Source organism: Emydura macquarii, unplaced genomic scaffold, assembly GCF_026122565.2.
Source record: "Emydura macquarii macquarii isolate MOO-44397 ecotype Brisbane River unplaced genomic scaffold, CSIRO-AGI_Emac_v2 contig_3348, whole genome shotgun sequence".
Classification (NCBI taxonomy): domain Eukaryota; kingdom Metazoa; phylum Chordata; order Testudines; family Chelidae; genus Emydura; species Emydura macquarii.
Genome location: NW_027133485.1, coordinates 8,077,174 through 8,100,313, shown reverse-complemented (window position 1 = coordinate 8,100,313; position 23,140 = coordinate 8,077,174). Strand labels below are relative to the sequence as shown.

Below are 23,140 nucleotides of genomic sequence, written 5' to 3'. Positions count from 1 at the left end.
TTCACAATACAAGATTTCTCTTCCCCATCCAATAAAATAGTGAATGGTTCACATTTTTTAGACAACTGCATGTAAATTTTAGGTTTAGAAGCAAAAGGGCAGACTCATCCAAGATTATAAAGCATATTTTTTTGCCATCCGTCTTCCCTTTAACTAAAGAACAAGCTAATTTTAAGGATTAGATACATGTTTAAAATGTAAAGAGTAAGGAGCACATTTCTTGTGAACTCTTGGAAAGAATCAAAATGAAAGAACAAACAGAAATAATCCTCCCGGAAGGGAGCAGATTTAATTGTTGATTACAAGATTAATCAAGAACCTATAAATATTTTGCACAGGGAAAGAGTCAAGTTGGATAAAATCCCATGTTTTAGCAAATATTTGTGAGACACTTTTATTGAGAAGATTTAAGTGATGGTAAAATGTTACAGATGAGGTGAAGCCATTATATAACTATACTGTTCCATCTTTCTTGTCTTTATATTTGAGGCAACCCTAGCAGCTTCCCTGTATTTACTGAACTAATTCAGCAATATGTAGGACCTTCTGCATAACAGATTTGCATTCGTCCTGGAAACCTGTTTAACCACGTCCAGCGCTTCTGTTCAGTCATTATCTGTAATCTGTCTAGAGAGGTCCATGCTCTAGCAATTTTGCTTTTGTGTGAACAGGGCACGGTCTTGAGGCAGCAGTTTACAAATCAGCTTTACACCAAATTTAGCTGTTTTGGGAAAAGTGCTCTGAGTGTTAAGATTTTGTAGCCAAGAGCAAACATTTACTGACAAGCTTTAATCCCCTGAAATAACCTTAACTGTAGAAAGACTAGTGGGTACTCCTATACCATCAGGATCTTGAAGTATGCTGTATTGTAGCATGGGTTACAGAAGTATAAATATTTTCTTTATTCATACATCAATAGGACAAATATTTTTAGTCAATTAACTATATACATGAATGGTGCAAATATGTTCAGCACAGTTAACCATATACCTTTATGCTGAATGAGGAGTTCACAGTCTCATCATACATAGGTTACGTCTAATTTTGTTTGTATTAATCAACCAGAGACTAGAGAAGCACAAAATGTATTGTATACACCATTTGGGGAATTTACAGTATAATGCCTTTTCCAAGGTTCAGTAAATAATATAAAGGAAAATTTCAGCAAGTCTTGACCCAACAAGAATTCCAAAATACAGCAGGACCATTTCATAGCAAAGCTATTTTTTCTCTACAGATGGAATTATGATTTGATCACAATATACCAAAACGGTTAAGAATCTCCATTCTATTTCACTATAAAGAGTTTTACTATAGCAGTTTTCTCTTTAATCAATTTCCGATGTAGGTCTTTTACAAGGTACTTAACTAATGTTTGACCACAACACAGGACTAAATTATCTGAGTCCAAGCCAGACAGATAGGTTCAGAAAAGTACATTTCCAACTGGAGTTGCTATTAGCACTATGCAAGCACTAGAACTGACAGGAGGGCTGTCCACAGAATTAGGGAGAAGTAATTGCACCACAGAAGAACATGGAGAGATAAAGCGGTTGAGACATTCTTGGATTTATTACCCCATGATTAGGAAAGTTGTCTCAAGAACCAATAATGGGATATGAAGCATTTCACTATCAAGCCAGCTGTAAGCTAAAACCAACTGTTAGGGTCTCTATGTTACTTGGGTTGGTGGTCTCAGTCCAGTTCCTAGTGGCTCAATATACATAAAAAACCATCATTAATATTACCCACCTAGCTGGTCATGTCTGCACAGCCACCAAGGACTGAGTGAGCATGTGAACTGAACTCTCCTCTCCCACCAGGGGTCAGGGTTGAGGCATGTTTTCAGAAGGATGTTCAGCGGGGCACTTCCTCAGCAGCTGCCTGTAATGTACCTGTTGTATTTTATCCACAAAAGGGTAACTGGGTAGGATTTTCAAAAGCATCAAAGGGAATTAGGCACCCACCACCAGTGACTTTTAATGGAAGGTGAGCACCTAATCTAATGTTTCTAATTCTTGTAAAGTATGTGCTTGAAGTAAACTGTCAAGATAACGGTTTAAAGATTGATCTACCTTGATAGTTGTCTGCTGTTCAACCATGTTATACCTGAAAAGGATTACTACAACTGAAAATATAACGTTATATGATGTGACTTGGTGATAATGTCATCGCTAGTGAAAAATATTTAAAAAGTATTTTCAGTGATGGCAACAATTTATTATTCCAGATCAGACTCATTCCCTCTGCACGCCTTGAAAACTCAGTTACAAGGGCATTGGCAGGTTAAGATCATATTCTCTTATATTAGGTCGGGACACATTTCCTTACATATGTTACTATTAATGCCTTTGTGTATTAAATCTGAAGAAACTGTAAGTCTTCTTTATTTATGCTGCTTGTCTACGGTTTGGATTTTTCACAACTTTGTGAGAGAAAGTAGGCTAGTCAGTTTCACTTCTGTTTATAGCCAGATTTTAGTCAGCTATTCTTAGCTATTCTCAAGCATTAACTAGCACATTGAGCTTTGGCTGGGTTGAAGACACTTCAGGGTAATGTATCTTTTCCACTGGTCTCAATCCTCACCAAGTTCCCTCTCATTAGACCCACAGCAACAGGAGAGCAAGCTGCATTCTATTTTGCCTCATGCATGATCAGTAAGACTATCAGCTAAGCTCTAACGGCAAAAATCTTTATAATGCAAGAGGCAGAAACCACACAGCTTGATTTTTCCAGATCTCAGGCTGAATTTTCAGTGATTCCAGCTTTGGGGGTGGGGAGGGAAATCATTTTGACTTGTAATTGAGGCAATTTGATCTGAAAATCGCTGAGAGAGAAAAAAAATATGGTATCCCACAGTGCTTGGTTTTTACAGTCACTTTCTGAACTATAATGTTCAAAAATCAAAATGTGGTTAATCAGAATTTGGCACATGTTAAAAATTAACTATTCCCTGAAACCATGTATGATTGATCAATTATACAACTCATGTTTTTCAGAGCTCAGTTAAGAAGATGAATTATTCCAGGCCCTTTAGATTTCTTAACCTGTAGCACTGGGACGCTATGATTTGGTTTTATTGCAATTTTCTCCAAAGGTCAGAACTCCTGTTGTACTCAACTGTCAAAAGTAACACACAGCAGTACATCTTTGGCAATTCTCTAGATGACAATGACCTTTTGCAGTAAAAAGCCTGTGCAGTACAGATGCTTCCTTTTTGAAGAAAGAAACTGCTTACTGACTTAAGGATTAAAAAAAGAAATTAGAACCACTATAACACTATACTAAAGGTTACTTACTTTGCGTTCATTGGGGAAAAAAATATGCTAGCCAACTAAATTCACTGCAGTACCCCAATTACTTCTTCTAATCAGTAATGCAAACAGCAGTCTACATCTTATTCCAATCTGAGAGTCAAAACATCAGCAAATAAGATACACTGTGCACGTGATTCAAATAACACAAGACAGTGAGCCAGATTCACCTCTGGTGTGACTCCTGAATCTGCAAACAGCTTCAGTGCCCCAGCTGCTGCTCAGAGCTTTCCCAAACAGCAGCACAGTTAAAATGACACCAATCTGGGCAGTTTTACCCTGGGTGCAGCAGTATATTTATAGTGGGAAGAGGCTGGAAAGACTAGAGTAGCATGTACAATCAGCCAAGAAGCTGGGTATACACCCAACTGTCAAGAGGGTCTGAAGGAGGATGAGGAAGGAGAGAAATCTAATTGCCAGCAGCCAGAGTAGGCTGAAGGATAAGCAGATTTCAATTTATCAGACCTTGAAAAAAGGGTAACAGAAGATGGAGCCCCCAGCAGAGTTCCAAGAATAGTACCTAATAGGCCTTCCACCCTTTCCTCCAACTGCTAGGAAAGAGAAGGTCCTGGATTTGACTAAGCCATCATCTCTGGTCCTTGATGATGTCCCAATTCTTTCTCCCATCTTTCACATGGCCTCTGACTCATCAATGTCCAAAAAAAATGTTAAGCCCTGTTCATACCCATCCTATCTGTGTTCTGGAGACTACACCTAGTGCACTGTAAGAACAAGCTAGGGGAAAATAGCCTTTAACACCAGAACAATCTGGAGCAGATTTTAGCAAATTGCATAGCTTGAAATTCTGGAAGAAAGAGGGGGAACTAGGACATCATCAAGGACCAGAGATGATGTCTCAGTCATATCCAGGATCCTGTAGCTAACATATACATCTGAAGGTGTAGTAATTTGACAGTTCATCCCTACAGAATGCCATTGTTATCATCACTCATCCATACCCCAAATTTACATGAAATGTACAAATGAAATGTATTTTGACTATCTAAATGCTGTGTCATGACAAATGGCAAAGAGGAAACCAGCAACTACTCTTTCTACTCTCCTTATCTATTATTTTTTATCTTCTCCCCTCTCTTCATTTCCTTCCTCGTGTCTTTCTATTGAAAATAAACACAATTATTCCATTGACTTGTTAAGAAGATATCCCCTTCCTGTTTTTGTATATTCACTTTTGTCTTCTAGATCTATTTTTGGACAGAGGGGAAAAATGAGTTCAAGCACATTTCACTATTTAAGTACCCTGTTGTTCAAAATATTCTTAGGCATGAAACTAGTATTTATGAATTTTGACCCGTCGGAAAACCTAACCTGGGAATCCTACACTAATTCTGAATGCATTCTAAGTGCTCAGGTCTGAATGTTCAGGCTGCTAAATATTAATCCTGTATTAAAAATTAAACGCAGATAAATGGTCTAGTGCCACATTTGATTTTTTTTTTTTTAAAGACTGATACTAGCTTTGCATGTGTGCAGCATATTGTCCTAATGTACTCTAGCACTGGGAACCTACAAGGTATCAAAATATACATGAATCCTTAACTCCAAGTGCAAGGGAGAACAAGATAATGGTATGTTTTGATACCCTACTGGCTAACAATAGTGCAGCAGGCAGGTAGAGTGAAAGGATGGTTCAATCATGCCAGGGATCATAAAGAAACCTAGCACCTCTGGGTGGGTGTGTTGTGTCTGGTTGCCTGGCAGAGAAGTTGGAATTTTACCAGTACTGCAGCCTTTGTTTTGAGGACAGCAGTCTCAGAACCAAAAGGAGAGCTTAAAAAAAAAAGTATATTTTTAAAAGGTAGGTTGCATCAAGGGCTTGTCAACCTTGGTATTATCCCATTATCCTTTCATTTCCCTCTCTGTTCAATTTGAGGCTGCATAAGTACATGCTGAATGCTTACAGCTTTATAAGGAACAAGCCCAGGAAATTAATATTCTGTATCACTAAATATATGTTTTATTTATCGGCATTTTTGATGTATTAAGATTCGTTTCAAGTTTGTTATCAGTCATGGCAAAAGACATGATAAATAAAATCTATGACATTGATTCTATAGCTCTTTGTTAACTAGGTCACAGATTACACTGCAATGTTTGCGAGGCAGCCAGGCTTTATGCACAAACTGTAGGCATTGAGCCAAATTCTATCCTCGGTTTTACATCCATGTAACCCTGCTGATCACCAAGACTTTATGGGTCTACACTGAGGCCAGAATTTGGGCCATTGTTTCCAGATAAAAAGTCCTGAACCGCTGCTTCCCTAAACTAGCTGCCAAAGTGATTTACAGATGCAGAGGACCTTGGAATCTGCGGGAGGGAAAGACCTATTAAGTCACATCAAGTCCACCCCATAGACTAGTGCAAGTTTGATCATTTTTGAGGGCTTTATCCACACCATGTTCTAAATATCGTAAGTCACCAGGTTTCCACTATTTCCCCGAGGAGTCTATTCCACAATGTTATATACCCTACAGTTAGGAAGTTTTTCCGAAGAGCCAATCTGAAATTTCCCTTTGCATAAATTGCTTCCAGTCACACCGTTAGTCTACCAGAACACATTTCCTCTGTTGAGTGTGTAGGAATGCAGAGCATGTGCCTTCTGTCACATTATAAGTATACATGCCTTTGGAGACAGGGTGAAAAGACACCCCCATTTCAAGGGGCACCATGATTATGCCCTAACCTTGGAGATAGGGAGAGAAGTGGCAAGGATAAGGATAGAAAAGACAGAACCGGGTGATCTAAAGGGAGCATATGGAGAGGCTAGGCACTAGAGTGCCTAGGGCTATGATAACACAAATAATAACAGAGAGGAGACAGGGATACCTGCAGTGGGCTGGTGGAATAATTGAGGAAAGACATGGAAGGAGTCAATGAGGGGACGGACAGTGGAGGTGGAAGAGGCCTAGCTAGAGAAATGCAGTGGACCAGGGTGGGAGAAATGGGGGCTAACGGGAGAGATGAGGAGTAACTGAGGACGCCTAAAGGGATGCCCGGCGATGGAAAAGGGCAGGAAGGCAAGGAGGAGAGGGGAGCCGAGGAAGCATGAAGAGATGAGGAGCAACCGGGGAGCCTTTACCTCTTTGATCTTCAGCCTGCGGGCGCGGGTCTCGGGCTCCTCGCCGCCCTGTCTCCCCAGCACCGGGTGGCGAAGGTTCCTGTGGAATTTCTCGTAGTCGAAGCGGAACGGGGCTCGGGTCTGGCGGGGAGCGGCGGGGGCCGCGTCCGTACCCGCCTCGGCGCCCCCTTCCCCGGGCTGCACCTGCTGCTTGCTGCCCCCGGCGGAGGCGGCTGTGTGGGCCAGGGGGGCGCCCAGCCGGGGGGCGGCGCGGAGTTTGTCCCGCAGGCGGCGGGGGGCGGCGGGGCTGGCATGGCGGGGCTCGGCGGCGGCCGGGGGACTGCGGGGCAGGTCGGGGTCCCCGGCGGCGGCGCGGCGGGGCAGGAAAAGGCGCTTGAAGCGGGAGGAGTCGGGCAGCAGGAAGAGGGCCCCGAAGCAGAGGGTGAGCAGGCCCGAGAGGAAGAGCAGGAAGAGGAACTTCTGCGGCAGCCGCAGCCCCAGCGCCCCCGGCCAGCCCGGCAGCTTCCGCAGCAGCAGCATGGGCACGGCCGGGGAGGGGGCGCCCCGGGCACCGGCTCACTGGGGAGGGGTGGCGGCGAGCACCAGCTCGGGGCGGGAGGCTGCTGTGGAGCCGCTGCAGGCAGCGGGGGGTGCCCGGCAGACACGGGAGAGGGGCCCCGGAGGGGGGTCCAGCAATGTCAACTCTGGCTGCAGCGGGTGTAGAGGATTGGGCACTTGCCCCTGCTCTGCCCGGGGGCTCTCCGCTCTCCCGGGCCGGCGGCGAGAAGGGCTGACACGTGGATCAGTCTGGGCACAAGGGGGCTGCCCGGGGACGGAGCTTCACACGCCCATCGCTTGGGCTCTGCCGCCGCCAGGCTCCCGGAGCAGGGAACGTTGCCCGGAGGCGAAGGAGCGGAGTTGGCAGCAGGCTGGGCTGGGATGCTCGGCTGCCGGCCGGCAGGCCCCTTCCCTTTCCCGCGCACGAGGCGTCTGCAGGGCGCTGGGCAGCGATTCAGCGTCCCCTCTTCGGGCAGGAAGGCGCCGGTAAACCCAGCCCGCTGGAGCACGGCGGCTGCGGAGTGCGGGGATGGGGAGCTCGTTCGCACGGCAGCAGACCAGCCGCTCTGGGTGGCTCGCTCAGCCCGGGGGGCTGGTTTCAAGCTGGCTCAGGAACTAGACCGGAGTCCGGAAAGGGGCGATCCCTGCTCTGTAGAAGGAGGTGGATTCACGCTGCAGCATTTCTGCCGGAGAGGCTCAGCGGCTCATTCAGCACGCGGAAATGCTGTTGCATGCAGCATGCTCTTTGCCTTTGTCCCGGAGTGCGTCTGCACACCCCCCCACACACACACCCTCCCCCCATCCCTCCCCCCCCCCCCAGCCAGCAGCCGCTTCAAGTCCCCTCTCCCATCCACTTTAGCTCGTGTCCCTTCTTTCCGGGCTTGCCATCAATCCTCGGTGATGTGTGAGCGGGTCCTGGCTCTGCACCACCTCCCTGGATCCTGGAGCTTTCACATCCTTTCGAGCGCTTCTGGGAGCGGAAAGCAGGACATTCACAGCCTCCTCCACAGCCCGAGAAGGAACCGAGACAAAACACAGGAAGAGGAGCACCCAAAGAGCAGGCGAACAGGGAGGGGCTGCTCCCCTCCTTTTAAGCAGTCTCCCCGGGAACTGCCTTCGCTCTCTGACGGTGGGCGATGGGCTGCAGGCTGCACTCCATCCAGAAGTCTTTCCTCCGATCAAGTCTCCTCAGGAAACTATAGAGCTTGTTTTTCCTAAAGCCACCCTCGTTAATTTCCCCTGCCTGGTAAATTTCATCCTCACTTTTCCCCTCCCCCCGGTCGTTTTCTTTTCTGCCCTAGAGAGAGAGAGAGAGGCACAACTTTCAGATCGGGGCAAGCCAAGCCGGGTTTTTTAAAAGCAGCCCTCCCTCCCTCCCCTCCGCAGCTCGTCTCTGCCTCCACAAAGACAACCCCGCCGGGCGGCCGGTCCCGCGCTCCCCACTCGCCCACCCCGCCTCACGCGCCCGAACGCCGGGGTCCGCCAACGGCTCCGCAACCGCAGCGCCGCCTCAGCGCTCGCGGCTGCCGGTGCGGCTCAGAGCTGAGGGAGAATGGAGGGGGGGGGAGGGGGTCGGTCTACACCCTTGGCGGCGCCCCGTGCACTTCAGTGCCCGTTAAACGAGGAGGAGAAAGGCGGGCTGGTAACGACATTCTCCCGGGGGGAGGGTGGGGGACAGACCTCTTCCCGCCCCGGCTTCTCCGGCCACCAAACGACCAGAGGTTAAATGCCTCAGTGCAATTGCATTTCATGAGCCTAAAGCCTCTAACCTCAGCCTCCCTCGCCAAGCGCCTGCCAGGCTGCAGCCGTCCCCACCTCTACACACGCGCCGGCTGCAGCTGCCGCTGCTCCGGCTGCCTCCACCACGGCTCCCCTCTCACTGCGACAGCTCTCCACTTGGCCCCGCCCCCTGCACAGGCCCCGCCCCCTCCCGCCTCAGACCGCGCCCCCTCGGCTCAATGGTCGCCGCGCCAGCTCAACCGTCACTAGAGGAGTGGGAGGAGGTGTCGCGGGCCAATCGCAGCCAAACGTTCTACTAACGGCACAGAGTAGCTCCGCCCCACTCACCTCCCTCCACTTGTCATTGGTGCTTTGGTTGAATCTGCCCTGCCTATTGGCTACTCTATGCGTCAGGCAGGCGGGTAGGACCGCCCCGTTGTTTACCACAGAGCCCGGCTCGAGCTGGAGGCGAGGCTATTGCCCAAGCAGGCATGCCATTGGCTGTTAAAGTGCCCCAACTCCATTCTGATTGGCTGAGATGCCTCAGCTACCTTACATGAAGCTCACTCCAAGTGAGCTGAGGGAATGAGTGAAGATCCAAGGAAGCCCAGGGCTGGCAGGATGTACCTGTGCCTCCATGACCATGCAATGTTTTGTCCTGCCTCCACCACCTCAGGGCATGGCACTACCCATCATGCAACACACCACTCCCCCTTTAGTGCCTCAAAGCATGCAACACATGACTCATGCCAATGGGCTGGGCAGCTCCCAACATGCAATGCTCCATCCTACCCACAGCAATTCCCAGCATGCAGCATACCATCCCATCTTAAATGCCCTGCGGGGATAGGACCTTCCGCATGTAATGCTCCACTCCACCCCAAGCACAGTAGCTCCCAGCAATCGGTTTTACCCGCCCTGTACCAAGCAGAATCTTCCATCATGCAACATTCCATCCCACCATCATAGGGATGGCCTGTCCCAGTATCCATCCTGCCCTGAGTGTACCTTAGGAGGAAGACATCTTTCAACCTGTAACACTTTCTCTCAGCCTGGTCTCTATCTCACCTTGCGCACCCGGCACCCATCACTGCATCCAGCTCTGAGTGCCTGAGGGGATGGACCCACCAAGCACGCAATGCTTCATCCTACTCAGAGTGGCCCCAGGGGACGGTGGCAGCTCTTAAGATGCAATATTCTGGTCTGAGCAGTGTCTATGGAGATAAGAAGTCCCTGCAGAGCTCTGTCTTAAGTGACTCCTATGTGGCTCTGTCCCAGTCCAAGTGGTGATGGAAAGATGTCAGAAGGTCCCTGCATGAATCATCTACCCTTGCCCCCATGACAACAGTTGGTTCCTTAACACCATAGTTTATCATGGGCTGACCTGCCCCCATGGAGACTAAGAAAGGAATGACCCAACACACAATGTTTAATCATGATCAAAGCGGCCTGCAGAGATGGAACAGAGAGGGAACTTTGTAGCTTTGGATTCCTCATCTTCATCTTTCAAAAACAGCAAAAAAACTAGCAATTTGAGCTCTTGTATATTTCTAAATACATTGGAACATGGACATTCCCACACTGGATCACAGCAATGGTCCATCTAATCCAAAGTCCTGTTTATGACAATAGACAGTAGTAGATGGTTCACAGAAATATGCATGAAACTCCGCCATTAAATGTTATGGAATAAACTGCCTCTAGAGAAAGATTCTTCCTAACTTCCATCAGTTAGAGGTTGGCTTATATCTTGAAGCACAGGGGCTTATATCCCTTCCAAACTTTTGATGTTGTGTTTTGTTTTTTAAATTCCTATTAAACCATTTTTATCTTCAAAGGACCATGCAAACATTAATGCATTCACTCTACACCCTGCTGAGATAGGTAAATATTATTGCTATTCTGGAGACCGGGATAAACTCGTAGAAGCTCGGTGCTGCTTAGCTCCACTCTCTGGGATGTCCCTCTGGATCTGCTGCTGTGGGCCAGCTCAGCTCAGCTCCCTGGGCTCCTTCTCTGGCCTCCGCACCTAGCTCCAGATGGCTCCAGCCCCAGCGTCTGCTTCAGTGCATCTGTGCTCTGCTTGGCTCGGCTCTGCTCTCTGGGATGACCCTCTGGTTCTGCTGCTGAGGGTCAGCTCAGTTCAGCTTTCTGTGCTCCTCTTCTGGCCTCCCAGCTGCTGGCTGCTTTGTCCTTAGCTCTGCCCTGGTCTGCTCAGGCATGCCCAGGCAGGCAGCTCCGGCTCACACAGAAGGCATGTGCTCCCCCCACCTTCCTGGCTCCCTCATTGGCCTGCCTGCCCTGGCAATCAGGCTGACCTGAGTTGGCCTCTCCCCACTGGCCCTGGGGGCTGTGTCTGCTTCAGGGTCCTGCTTACTCAAGAGATGCCAACCAAAAAGACCCATTAAGTTTCAGTAAGGGGCTAATAGACCCCTTACATTGGCAACAGTCCCCTATAGACCATGCACCAGCAGGGAATAGTCAGAGCTCCTGTGTACTCCAGCCACATCTCCTCCCTGCACTAAACACCCTTTGGGGCTGGGAAGTGTCAGAGTTGTCTATGCCAGCTCTAAACCCAGTGTCCTCTACCCTGAGAGCATCCCCAGCAAGGCACTTGTGGATGGTTTCCCCTCCCTTTGTTGCAGCCTGAATGCTGCAAAGGGAATGAACCAGCAGAAAGTACCCTCATATAGCAATTGTGGCCTACTGGTCTTTCTACATCTGCCCCTTCAGCTGGCAAGGTTGGACAACCTTGCTGGATAAAATGATTTGGGAACATCAGAAAGGGCAATAAAACACGGATCTGCAACACAAAACTGATGTGACTTGCTTAGTCCTCCATTTTACACAAAAATAACACAAGAGAAGTTGAAAGGTTCTTTTTTAAAAAAAAAAATTAGGTTACATTAAGATATGTGGGTTTTTGTTTCTGTTTTTCAAGACAGAGCACTGCCTTCAAGGTAAGTGTTTAATTACATTTCTAAAACAATTTAGCACATGTAAAAACACAGAGAACTCAGTCTCTGTACACAGCTATAATTCAATCAAGGCATATTCTACCTAAACTTGAAAAATTGGCATTGAAGGAGTTATAAGGCAGAAGTGTAATTACTGTAAAGATGGGTCCAGGTGGATTCTGATTCTTATTTTTAGCAGGACTAGAAGTAATAATTTAAAGTAAATTACTCTTACGGCCATAAGAAAAATAAAATTTAATACCTACAGTTATAGGAAAAGCAAAACTACAGTGTGATTGATAGTACTCAAGGCAAAATAGTTTGGCAAGATAATTAAGTCTATTTTTAGGGCCTCAAGCCTATCTTTTAAAGAAGAATGAATTTTTCTCTCACGCTAGGAAGCACCTCCATCCTAGCTGCAGGAGTAGTTGGGATATGTCTCTTTGCTGCAATATCATTCTGGTTTGTAGCCAATAAGCCCTCTCTCTGTCTTAGAACTCCTAAACCTATGATTTCTAGACACAACAGCAAGAAGAGGTTATAGAAGGCAGATGGAATAAAGGAGTTGTAGTGCTGTCAGACAATTTTAGTTGTGTTGTGGTTGGTATTGTCAAAACAATCCTGTTTCATCTGGAAGGGAGGGATATAAGATTTAAACATATACTTAAAACAGGGCAACAAACTCTCTGTAAACCAGACACCTAGTGTGCAGATATTAATTGCAGGTAACAACGACAAAGAGCAGGCAGAATTGCCACTTAAAAAAAAAAAATCCTTTACCTCTATAAGGAAACTCACCATGGCTGACAGAAAGAGGTGACATTTTTCAGTGCAATGTTAAAAAAATTCTGTCACTTTACGTTGGCATTTAACCTAATTTGTTGTTCAGCTTGTGAGGCCTGATCCTCTAGATGCTGAGTGCCTGCGGGGAACTGAGGGGCTCATACTGTGCAGGATCGCTGTTCCTCAGCTTCAACGCTCTTCCCAGTTCATGCTCCCTTTCTCCTGTATCCCAGCCACTGCAGAGGGGACCATACTCACTTAGCTATCTTCCCCTTCATAAAGCTCCAATATGCCTTTTTGTATCCACACAATGTAGAAGGGCTATATTTGCACAGAGGCCTAGATGAGGGATATAGACCTTCCAGTCCAGCCCCCTATTATCTCAAATGGAGTCCATAATTTGATCTGTTTGGGAATTGGATAAAGAAATCCACACATTTAGACAGGCTGGTGCAGATGCACACCACAGCCAAAGAGTTCTACAATACTGAGATCCGAACACACTGGGAAGGAGAAAGATCACTCTGTTTCACTAGAAAGACAAGCCCTGAAAGCTTATAGTCACTGAGAGAGCAGAAGGCACCTGGATAGATATTTGATGCATTAACTTTAGACTGGCAAAGTCTTGAGGAGTTTGCTGGTGAAGCAGACAGACTAGTGTGGCAGGGAGCTGCCACCTCAGTCTAAACTCCAGTAAAGCTCAATCTTGCTAAGGCAGAGAGGTAACAGTGACTTACATTTCTAGGCTGCCCGGAGGACAGTGTCACAGCACCATCAAGAGCTAACATGCCTGCACTCGACATTTGGTACATAGAAGAGATCCCTAGTCTGAATTTAGACTCAGATCCAAGATATGCTATACAAGTCTCACTAAAAATTTTAATTGCAATTTTCTGCTAGCAGAACAGAGAGACGTGTACAATATAAAAACAAACAAACAAACCCCCACCATCTTTCCCGAGTGGGCTTATCAATTTCACAAGCAGAAGAGAAAAAAAAAAGTAATTCAACAGCTGAGATAAAAATCTGTTCCACTTCTCCCAAACCAGAATTTTGTAGAAATCAGACAAAGAGCTTTCATAACAAGAGGAGCCTTGCTTAAATATGATGAAAGACTGTGCTGCAACAGCTCAGAGTTGTCCCTTGTCAGAGAAAATCTAAAACAACAATCCTAAAGCTGTGCAAAAACTGATATGTAGCAGGGGAAGTTGCATGGAGGAAATCATTAAAATGGCATTATTTCTTTTTTTCCATGCTAACTCAGAAATACAGTAGACTGCAAGATTCTTTGTCAATAAGGCCAACATTTTTAGAAGCGAGCGGTGAATCTGGATGCTATAATTTTGGGGTGTCCCACTTGAGACACCCTGGGTCTGAGTTTTTGGAAATATTGAGCACCCACAACTACAGCTGAAGTCAAAGGGGGTGTCAGGTCCCTGTATGGACATGAAAGAGTTGGAGAGGTCTATAAAATCATGAATGGCGTGGAGAAAGTGAATAAGGAAGCATTATTTACCCCCTCATATAACATAACAATAGCCAAGGTTCACCCAATTAAATTAATAGGCAGCAGGATTAAAACAAACATAAGGAAGTACAGTACTTCTTCACACAGCACAAGTCAGTCTGTGGAACGCGTTGCCAGAGAATGATGTGAAGGCCAAAAGTATAACTGGGTCAAAAAAATAATTAGGTAAGTTCATGGAGGATAGGTCCATCAATACCGATTAGCCAAAGTGGTCAGGGATGCAGTCCCATGCCCTGGATGTCCTTAAGCCTCTGACTGCTAGAGATTGGGACTGAACAATGGGATCGATCACTCCATAATTGCCCTATTCTGTTCATTCCCTCTGAAGCACCTGGTATTAGCCACTATTAGAAGACAGGATACTGGGCTAGATGGACCATTGGTCTGACCCAGTATGGCAATTCTTAGTTCTTACATACTTTGCAGTACATGAAGTCTTGGTTTTCTAGCATGAGACAATAAAATCTAAAAACCTTGGGTCATATCTGGGTCTATTAGAGTTAATGTCAAAATGCCATTCAGGGGGACCGGGATTATTCTCCTTGTCCTAGGATGACCAGACGTCCCAATATTATCGGGACCATCCCAATATTAGGGCATTTGGCTAATATAGGCAACTATACCCCCCACAAAAAAAGAAATGTCCCGATTTTTTCACACTTGCTATCTAGCCTCCCTACCCTGTCCCTAAGAAGTTGGTGTTATTGTCTATGCACCTGATTTTAATCTCACAGTGACATAACTCAGAAGAAATTCCAATAAGGCCAGTGGGTCAGAACTTCAGCCCCTTCTAAGGTCCCTTTGTGCCACTGGAATGGAGCAAAGGAACACTGAATACCCCAAGGGGGTACTGAGGATTGCCCTGACCTGGGATGAAAGGCATAAATGAGAACTCATCTTCACTGACCTTGCACCTTTGCAATGCAAAAAGGTCCCTCTTTCAGAGAAAAAGATTTTTTCCCCCTTCAATGGCAAAGCTCATTTGCCTTAAATCTTAATGGCTTTGAACTAGACTGCTAGGATATATGCCAAAAGAAATCAAGGCACCTCGAGGCAATCAAAAGGGATGACTTAATATTTCCGTTCCAGAGTACATCTCAGAGAAAACGCAGCACTTCCGAAGAGTTAAAAGTCATTTAGAACATACATTGCTGTTAAAATACCAGGGTACAGTGCTATATACTGGCTGTCCTCAGGTGACCACTAAAGCTCTGTTAAAATCATTTGTCAACTTTACAGTAAACTTCTGCTGCAGGGCAGTGCAGGTGCCCTTTGGGCAATTATATTAAGATTAACATACAGGTTCCAGAGAATTTCACAGCTCAGATGATAGCAGCCTCTTTCTTTTAGTGGTTTCAAACGGCCAAAGTATTGATCAGGATAAATGCCTCAGACGTTTTGCACGGATACTGTGGAGTGAAGTATGAAGAGCACTCGAACCAGAGATTTCCAATGTAAGCAGAATTTTAAAATTGTTTCAGGGAGGCCAGAAGTGCCTGAGGGGAAAAGAACAGATAAGGAGAGCAGGGCAGATGTTTCACCAGCTAAATACATTTCTTTTCCCTACAGAGGAGTGTAAAAGTTGTTGAAGCTCTTTGCTATGCGTTGCATTGCCAAATGAGGGAATTACCCTTTTCCCTATACAGACATTAACCAATACAATAAAATGGATACACTGTGGAACTCACATTTCTGGAGTGCGAGTTCCTGTATCAGATCATTAGCATCAAGAAGAGATATTACTTAAGATTTAAAATGATCAGGGTGAAGCATAAGCCAAAGCAATAAGAGAAAAAGAATCTCTTTATTTCCATATCTCCACAGGCTGGTATCAAAATCCTATTTTATACGAGTAACAATAAAATTCTGTATATTCAAAAGGCAGGGGTTGTTTTTATTTTGTAGTCAACACTTTTTAGTTTTTGCAGAGGTGTCAGTTCCAGTGTGCTGCCAAATTCCAACTCAGCTAATTACATTCTGCCAGCTGTACTCAATTCCTTCTATAGTTTAGGTGGGTATGGGATTCTTCACTTCCTTTTAGGAACAGTGGCAGCCTTGGTAAGTAATGTTGAACAGTTGCCATGTTTCACCCCAGAGGTGGCTGAACTCCAGTGGTGGGCACAGTGATTTTTAGGATTATATATAGGGACAAATTCAGACAAACACAGAAAGGAGTAAGTGGGTGCAAATGCTCATGGATGTGTTGGGGCCACGCTCAGTGGCAACACAAATATTTAGACACATGTAAACAGGTTTAAGTGGCAGTGTAGCATAATCTGCACTGATTTGGCATTCAGTGGGTGTGTAAAATAAGTGTGCTTGCCTCACCAAGGGAACATAAGGGGAGGGATATAGCAGAAAAAGCAACAGAAAGATGTATAATAAAGTACTACCACACACACTTAACTTCTACCCCCACAATCCCCAGGGGCCAAATTGAACCTTGTTCTAAATCCGTTAACCACAGAGAGTGAGAAAACAAGGGCCAAAAGCTGCTCTCAGTTACACTGGTGCAAATCCAAGATCGGAATTTGCTGCAGGAGCCTATGCATAAGGGACTACTAGAAGGCAGAAGCTCAAGGAGTCCTCTGAGGAAGGAAGAAGAGCCTGTGGCAGGGCTGGCTGAGGAGGAATACTGGGCTGGAGGAAAAGCGTATTGGAGGGGAAGCTGGGCAAAAGGTTGATGGATCATCCAGGCCCCGGTTACTCTTAATCCACTGTTGTTACACATTCATATCATGTAGTGTTGTGTCCTTTGCTCTTCACACTGTGGGGTCAAATAACTGTTTAATAGAGATCTGTAATACACAGAACCTAGCTACATACACACACTCCTGCTCTGGAAGAGTTCTAAACAAAGACAAATTGCCACTAAAGGGCTCATAAACTGTTTAACGGGATACTCCCCAGTTCCCATCCGTAGCATGTACTAATGATTAGAGCAGGAGACTGGAGTCAGGACTTCAGGATTCTATCCCCAGAGCTGCCACTGACTTAATATATGGCCTTGAATCCATCGTTTCACTGCTCTGTGAAGTGGGGCTAATACATAGTGCTTAGAGATCCACAAAAGAAAGGTGCTATAAACCAGTAAAACGCTTTTCCCTAGCAGGAATCTCCAGCTGCAACATCACACCCAGTACATAAAAGGTCCCATGGAATGAGAAAAGCTTGCATCGCTTGACAGATGTATCCAATTAAACATCATAGGATCATTTCTCTTTCCCATCTCCACCCAAAGTTTATAAACAGAATGATGGGTGGGGAACAGTACTTCCAAGGATTCCTGCTTGCAAACAATTTCCTTTTTAGAACCTGAATAAAACTAGAAGGATGGGGATTTTATATTATATATATTACAAGCAGAACTGGGGGCCACACACTTGAGAAGAGACACGAATACATCTATGCTTAAAACTGATGTGCATTAGAACACATTTTTTAAAACAGTCGTCTGTTAGGCTGCATCATTCACGCATGCTGTGCACTGATTAAAAAGAGGCTCAGACTAGATTGCCAGGCTGTAAAACAGAAAACCTGAACTGGAGCAGATTACAAACATAGAATTATAATCAAAACTGACGAGGTACCATGCACAAGGAGAGTTGGATTCAGTCTCGCTCAGAAAAAAAGAAAAAGAAAGAAAAAGCTGCAACGTGGCATCCTCCTTTGCTTTCTTTAAAAATCAAGGGCGTTCTAGCCAGAACACAAAACACACTATGCATACCTGGCTGTATCTATTAGGATGTATATCATAGATTGATAGATTCCTGATAAAGCTCCATGCAATCACAGTTCCTCAGAAGTTCAGACACATCAATATTCCTCTTAAGTTTTATGCCTCTTTGGATTCAGAGAGATATAAAACAGCTGAGGTTCACTTGGAACCTTTTAAAAGAAAGGAAACACTGGTTATATTGGGCCAGATTCACCTGTGGTGTAAATCCGTTGATTTAAATGTTACGTCAGGTATGACTTTAACCCAGGACGGCTGATGCTCAAGTGTTATTCCATGAATCCTTGCACTTTAAACCTCTTCACAGGGGTTGGTTAGCATTGAAGACAGGGTGTAATTGATCCTTTAATTCGTTAGCCTGTTAGTAAGGGAAAAGCAACATCACCTACTTTGATCTTGGAAGGTTGTTGCTTTGTGTCTGCTGCAGTTTAGCAAAGGGTTTTTCCAGCTATCACTTTGACATGAGTTCTGGTGTCCATAATTAAGCCTCAAGGGCAGCATTTGGATTGTCTGCTGCAGTGGCTGAGTGGAGATAGATGGCACATGGTCACTATTCAGCATGCATGCTGGACTAGAAGAGCTCATGGTCTGGCTGTCCAATGCTGCCCTTTCAACAACCTGCATCAGCGGTAAGTAGCTCCTGCACTTGCAGACTCTAAGTAGCAGCATCCAGAAGCCTCTCAAAAATATAGATAGGAAGAGACCCTTAGAAATGCAAGCCCTAGAACATATTTGCCAAAGGCAAATTCTGCTCAGCCTTTAACGCCTTGTAAAGGTAGGTAAGGAATGCCCACCGTCCGCTTCATACATTTCCTTCCCCTACTTAGGGCTTTTGTCTTTTCGGTCCATAAAGTGACTGCTGTTCTGGGATCATGAGTTTTGAGAGAGCAGAGAAGAACCCCAGTGCTCAGAGAGGCATTGCTATGTGTAGGGACTGCTGTAGAAGGAAGCACATTGGTGCAAATGGCTGGTTGCAGAATGTAGATTTATGGGGAAAGAGAAAATCTATTCTTCTCGTGTGTGAAGAATCCGTCGTACTTCCCGCTCATTGAAATGGAGTTGTGTCCTGTTCTGAATCTTAAATCTTGTGAGAAGAGGGACATTTTGCCATGAGGCACTGAGCAGCTGGCTTCAGCACGTGGTGATTTCTCCTTCAGTTGAAGACTAAGTCAAACCTGGAGATTTTTCTAAAAGATCTGCCATAGCTCAGACAGAAGCTATGGGTTTGATGCACCAATTGTTGGGTGAGGTTCTCTGACCTGTGCTATTAGGTTCCCTCTGGCCTTAAAATATATGAATCTATTCTCATTACACAGCCATAAACTACCCTTACCGTTGTAGCATTATTTAAACAACTCCCAAGAGTGTTCTAGACATACAGGCAAAGCATAAGGCAAGTGGCATTGTGCTAGTTCAATATTTATATGCCCTGAGTAAAGAGGGCTCAGATTCCGATTGCAAAACACCGTTTAGAAGCCACAAGGCAGTGGTGACTTTTTTCACGTTGCTTGAAATGAAGATGCTCCCAGGCCTCTCACGACATCTATCAGCTCCCAAAGTGCCATGATGCAATATGGTGTTTGGAATATGAGTCTGAAAATGAGTTCGTAAATTCACTTGCACGAGATTGACTCAACTTCACTTAATTAAAACTGCAGAAGCAAGCTGTAGAGGGGAAAAGTTTTGGTGGAAGCAGAGGTCCAGGATTCCACCCCTGCATGCACTAAGGAGGGTAACAAATTACAATTCTCAGTGGCCAATCACAGAGGGATGGGGGAGAAAGGGGCAGGACCATATTGCCAGCTCTTTGTGGAGGCAGATGAGGCAGATTAACCCTTTCACAGATGTCTCCTACAATTGTGTGACACTGACTGCAAAACACAGAAGTATGATTTAGGCAATTTTATGATGTGCTGGGACTGCAATGAGCGAGCAGGCTTTTGGCTAGCAGCTGGAAAATACATTTCTTACTCTGGCTTTTGCTTTGAGTAAGCAATACTCTTAACTTGTTTATGGCTGCCTCAATCCTCTGCTGCTTCCCTGTCAGGTGGGGGATTAAAACCACCTGATTTTGAGCCCAGCATCATTGCACCTTCTTGTGCAAGATGTCCAAAGAGAGTTGGAAACCCATGTAACTGGGTAGATTTCTTTTAGCCCATAATGGTTCTTTTTTATCCCATGATCTCAACAAGCTTAACCTAGCTTCTCTTATAATAATCATAACATCACCCACGTATGGTAAAGCGCAAGTAGCACTCTTGTCTGAGAGTGCATAAACTGCAGTAGGAAAGGGGCAGGGAAAGATCAGTTGTGATGTTGGCCCCCCTCGCCCACAGGCCCTGGGGTTCCTCCCCTGAACACGAGCGGACCTTTGAGTCAGTGCAGCAAGGCTCAGAAGCAAAGATCCTGTCCAAGGACATTCAGCTTCAGTGACAGAGAAGCTAGCACATGTACAGATGGCACAGTAGCTGCTGGAATTATTTATTGACTGTATGAGTGGCTGGATCTCCTAGAAAGGCGTGGCTCTTAATCAAAAGAGAGACACCTTTTAAAAAATCTGTATAAATATCACTACTTTTAACGCTGATTGTGACAGGGAGAGACTGACTATCTGCGTACTATTTCTTGTGCCATTTCAGGATCTGTTCCCAGTGTTTTCTTGTGCTTACTTTCTAAAGCTATTTTATATGCAATATGAGCTTGCAGCATTAATAAAGCCAAGAGGGAGTGAGATGGATTATTTTCTGGCTCATGCATCTTCAACAAAATTATAAGTTCCTGTTTTAGAATCTTTATTAAAAGGTGATGCTATGTGAACCAGAAAGGAAACAGTGACTTACACATCGCAGCCTGATTTGCAGGTCTGACAGCTGTTTGTATTATTCACACACCTCTTCCTTGTCAATCCCCATCCCTCTCTGATTTTTTTTTCTTTTTCAGTTGCAGACTGAACAAGTTGGATCAGAAAATCACTGACATACAATACAAATTGTTCTCAGAACAGCAGTTGTATAGAGACATCATCCAGTCTATACCACACTCTAAAACTGAAAGCTCCAGCCATGAAAATTGCATCCTTGAAACCTTAGGTTCTTTGGTCACACTTTTCTGTTGCTGCAGTAATTACTCAAACTTTACAAAAATATCACCCTCCTTTTGAATTTTGAAGATCCTGTTTTGTGTTGGCCTTGCTGAACTACAGGTACTTCTCGCTAAACGAGATTTTGTTCTGCAAGACTTGAGCCATAAGTAGTATTTCACATTTATAAAGCACCACTCATTCCCCATCATTTTGCAAACTATACTCAGTACAAACATCGCCCCTGAAATGCAGCCATCGCAGGGTAGAATGCAGTATTCAATTAGCGTAGTGCATACTTCACAACACTGGGAAAGATGCAGGAGCCCAAGGGAAACAAGCAGAAACCTCTGGTATTAAATATGCTAGCAGGTGTCTTTACTGTATATGACTTTGGGTTTAAAGTCTCATTACGATGTGCATGTATATTTATTAAACCTGCTTTCTTTACCCAAACTATCTAACAGTTCCTATAAATCCTTTCTTATTGTCATTTCAGTTACCCACAGTAACCACATGACTTAAAGAGACACTATCAACTATTTTAAAAAAAATCATCCTTTGTGTGTGAACATTTTCAACCTACTAGTGGTACAGGTAGCACTTATGAGTCCTTACAAGTGAAAGAGATTAGAGAAAAACCATGTCCCTCTTTTTCTTCCAGTGTTTTTTATGTCATACGTTTGATAGCACTTCGGATGGCTTTGGTTTTCGTAAGGTGTGTGTTTGTTTGTTTACAGCGAGGAGAGAAAAAACACATTTTTAGGGAGAATGAAAGTATGATTGTCACAGTATAAAAATTGGGAGGAGACTTAGAGACAGGTCCAAGACTAGACCATTCATTTAAAAAAAAAACTGATCAGATTTCAAAATGACAGCATCCCTGGAAGTTTTTTTCTGAGGATCTCTCAAAGAAATTTTACAAAAGAAACAAATAGAAAGATTGCTTCTGACATTGCCACTGCAGCTAGAATCCGCACAGGACTTATCAGTAGAAATGGGCAAAGGATTTTTGGCAAATAGTTTTGCCAAAAATACTTTTTTTTCAGTGCTCCAAACCTATTTGTGAATTCAGGTCAAATTCAACGACTCCTTTCAGTCACATTTTTTTTTTTTTAAAGTCAGAATGTTGTATTTTGACCTTTTGTTTCAAAGCAGCATTTTGTTTTCAAGTTTGGCAAAATGAGCCAAAAAAAAAAAATCTGAAAAAAGCAGACTCAAACCAAAATTTTTTTAAAAAGTATTATTGAGTTGACCCAAAATGTTTAGGCCAATTCAAAACAAAACTTTGAAGTTTTTTTGATTTGATCATTCTTTTTAAAATTGGTTTGTTTCCCTTAAATTTGGATTTTTTTCATTTTCCCATTTGACCCCCAAACTGGAAAAAAAAATCATTCATTCAGCTCTGTGCACAAGATCATTATCATTTCTCCAATGTAGTAATCGCAGCGGGGAAAGCAAGACAGGCTCTTATCTCAGTTACATCAGTGTACATTTGCTGGCTTCAATGGAGTTATTTTGGCTTTACATGGGGATAACCGAAATGGGTTTACTTGCACAAGTAAGGGTTACTTCATATAAGTGAAGATTGCAAGATGATGCCTAAAAATCTCACTCTCTAGCTAATGAAACATGGTGGCAGTTATTAAGCTCAGGCTTTTCTAAAGGCAGCACGCTAAAGGAGAGAGCTCGGTGTACATAGTAGTTTATTTGCAAAAAGTCAAAAAAACCCAAAAACTTAAAACTCCACACCTGTGGGACTGTCTTTGAAAAGCACATACGATGTGACTCCTGTAGGAAAATGATCAGCCTGTAATAATTTAGATGGTCTTGTTGCTATGGATACATTTTTTTTTTTTTTTAGAAAAGTGACACATTCCATTATAATTTAAATTTCCGGTAACAAAAAAAGCTAGCACATTAAAAATAATAAAAAAGCCAGAGCCATAGCTGCTTTATTTCGTACTGTCAGTTTTACTTGTGCTGTGACAGTATATAGATGTGATAAAATTGCCACGGCTGAAAAGATTTAGTACTTTCACACATTTTGTTACATTAATTAGACCTATGGCTTCTACCCAGGGGCATGTAATCATGAGACCAAAGGCCTCACCCTCAGCTGTCACATTAAAATTCATGCCACCAAAGGGGCAAAGGGAGGAGGGTTATATTTAAACCAAGTCCACTGCAGGCGGTGAGGGTGGGGCTGAGATTGCAGGATTCGGATGGGGACAGGGAGGTACAAAAGTGCAGCTGGAACAACTTTTTGGAAAGCCCCATAATCAGTAGCTGGAAGTGAAGTTGTTGCCTGGAGTGGATTTTCCATGGATGTGACTGTGGAGAGTCAAGTCAGAAAACTCCATCTGCACTTGCATTGTAAAACCAGT

The 23,140-nt window shown here is 44.5% G+C and overlaps 1 protein-coding gene and 1 long non-coding RNA gene across 2 annotated transcripts in view; both read right to left on the bottom strand.

Annotated features, from left to right (window-relative positions):
- Positions 1–7,742, bottom strand: part of MAN1C1 (mannosidase alpha class 1C member 1) — an 87,659-nt gene extending 79,917 nt beyond the window's left edge. The window contains exon 1 of the mRNA XM_067533937.1: positions 6,415–7,742. Within this exon, the coding sequence (XP_067390038.1) occupies positions 6,415–6,933 (519 nt within the window). The 5' untranslated portion in view covers positions 6,934–7,742. The remainder of the gene's footprint in view (positions 1–6,414) is intronic.
- A 14-nt stretch (positions 7,743–7,756) lies between these two features.
- LOC137143897 (uncharacterized) lies at positions 7,757–8,814 on the bottom strand. The gene is made up of 2 exons (XR_010917297.1): positions 8,721–8,814; positions 7,757–8,248 (listed from the first exon to the last, which is right to left on the bottom strand). It is a non-coding gene; the product is annotated as an uncharacterized lncRNA (long non-coding RNA).
- Between the last annotated feature and the right edge of the window lie 14,326 nt (positions 8,815–23,140).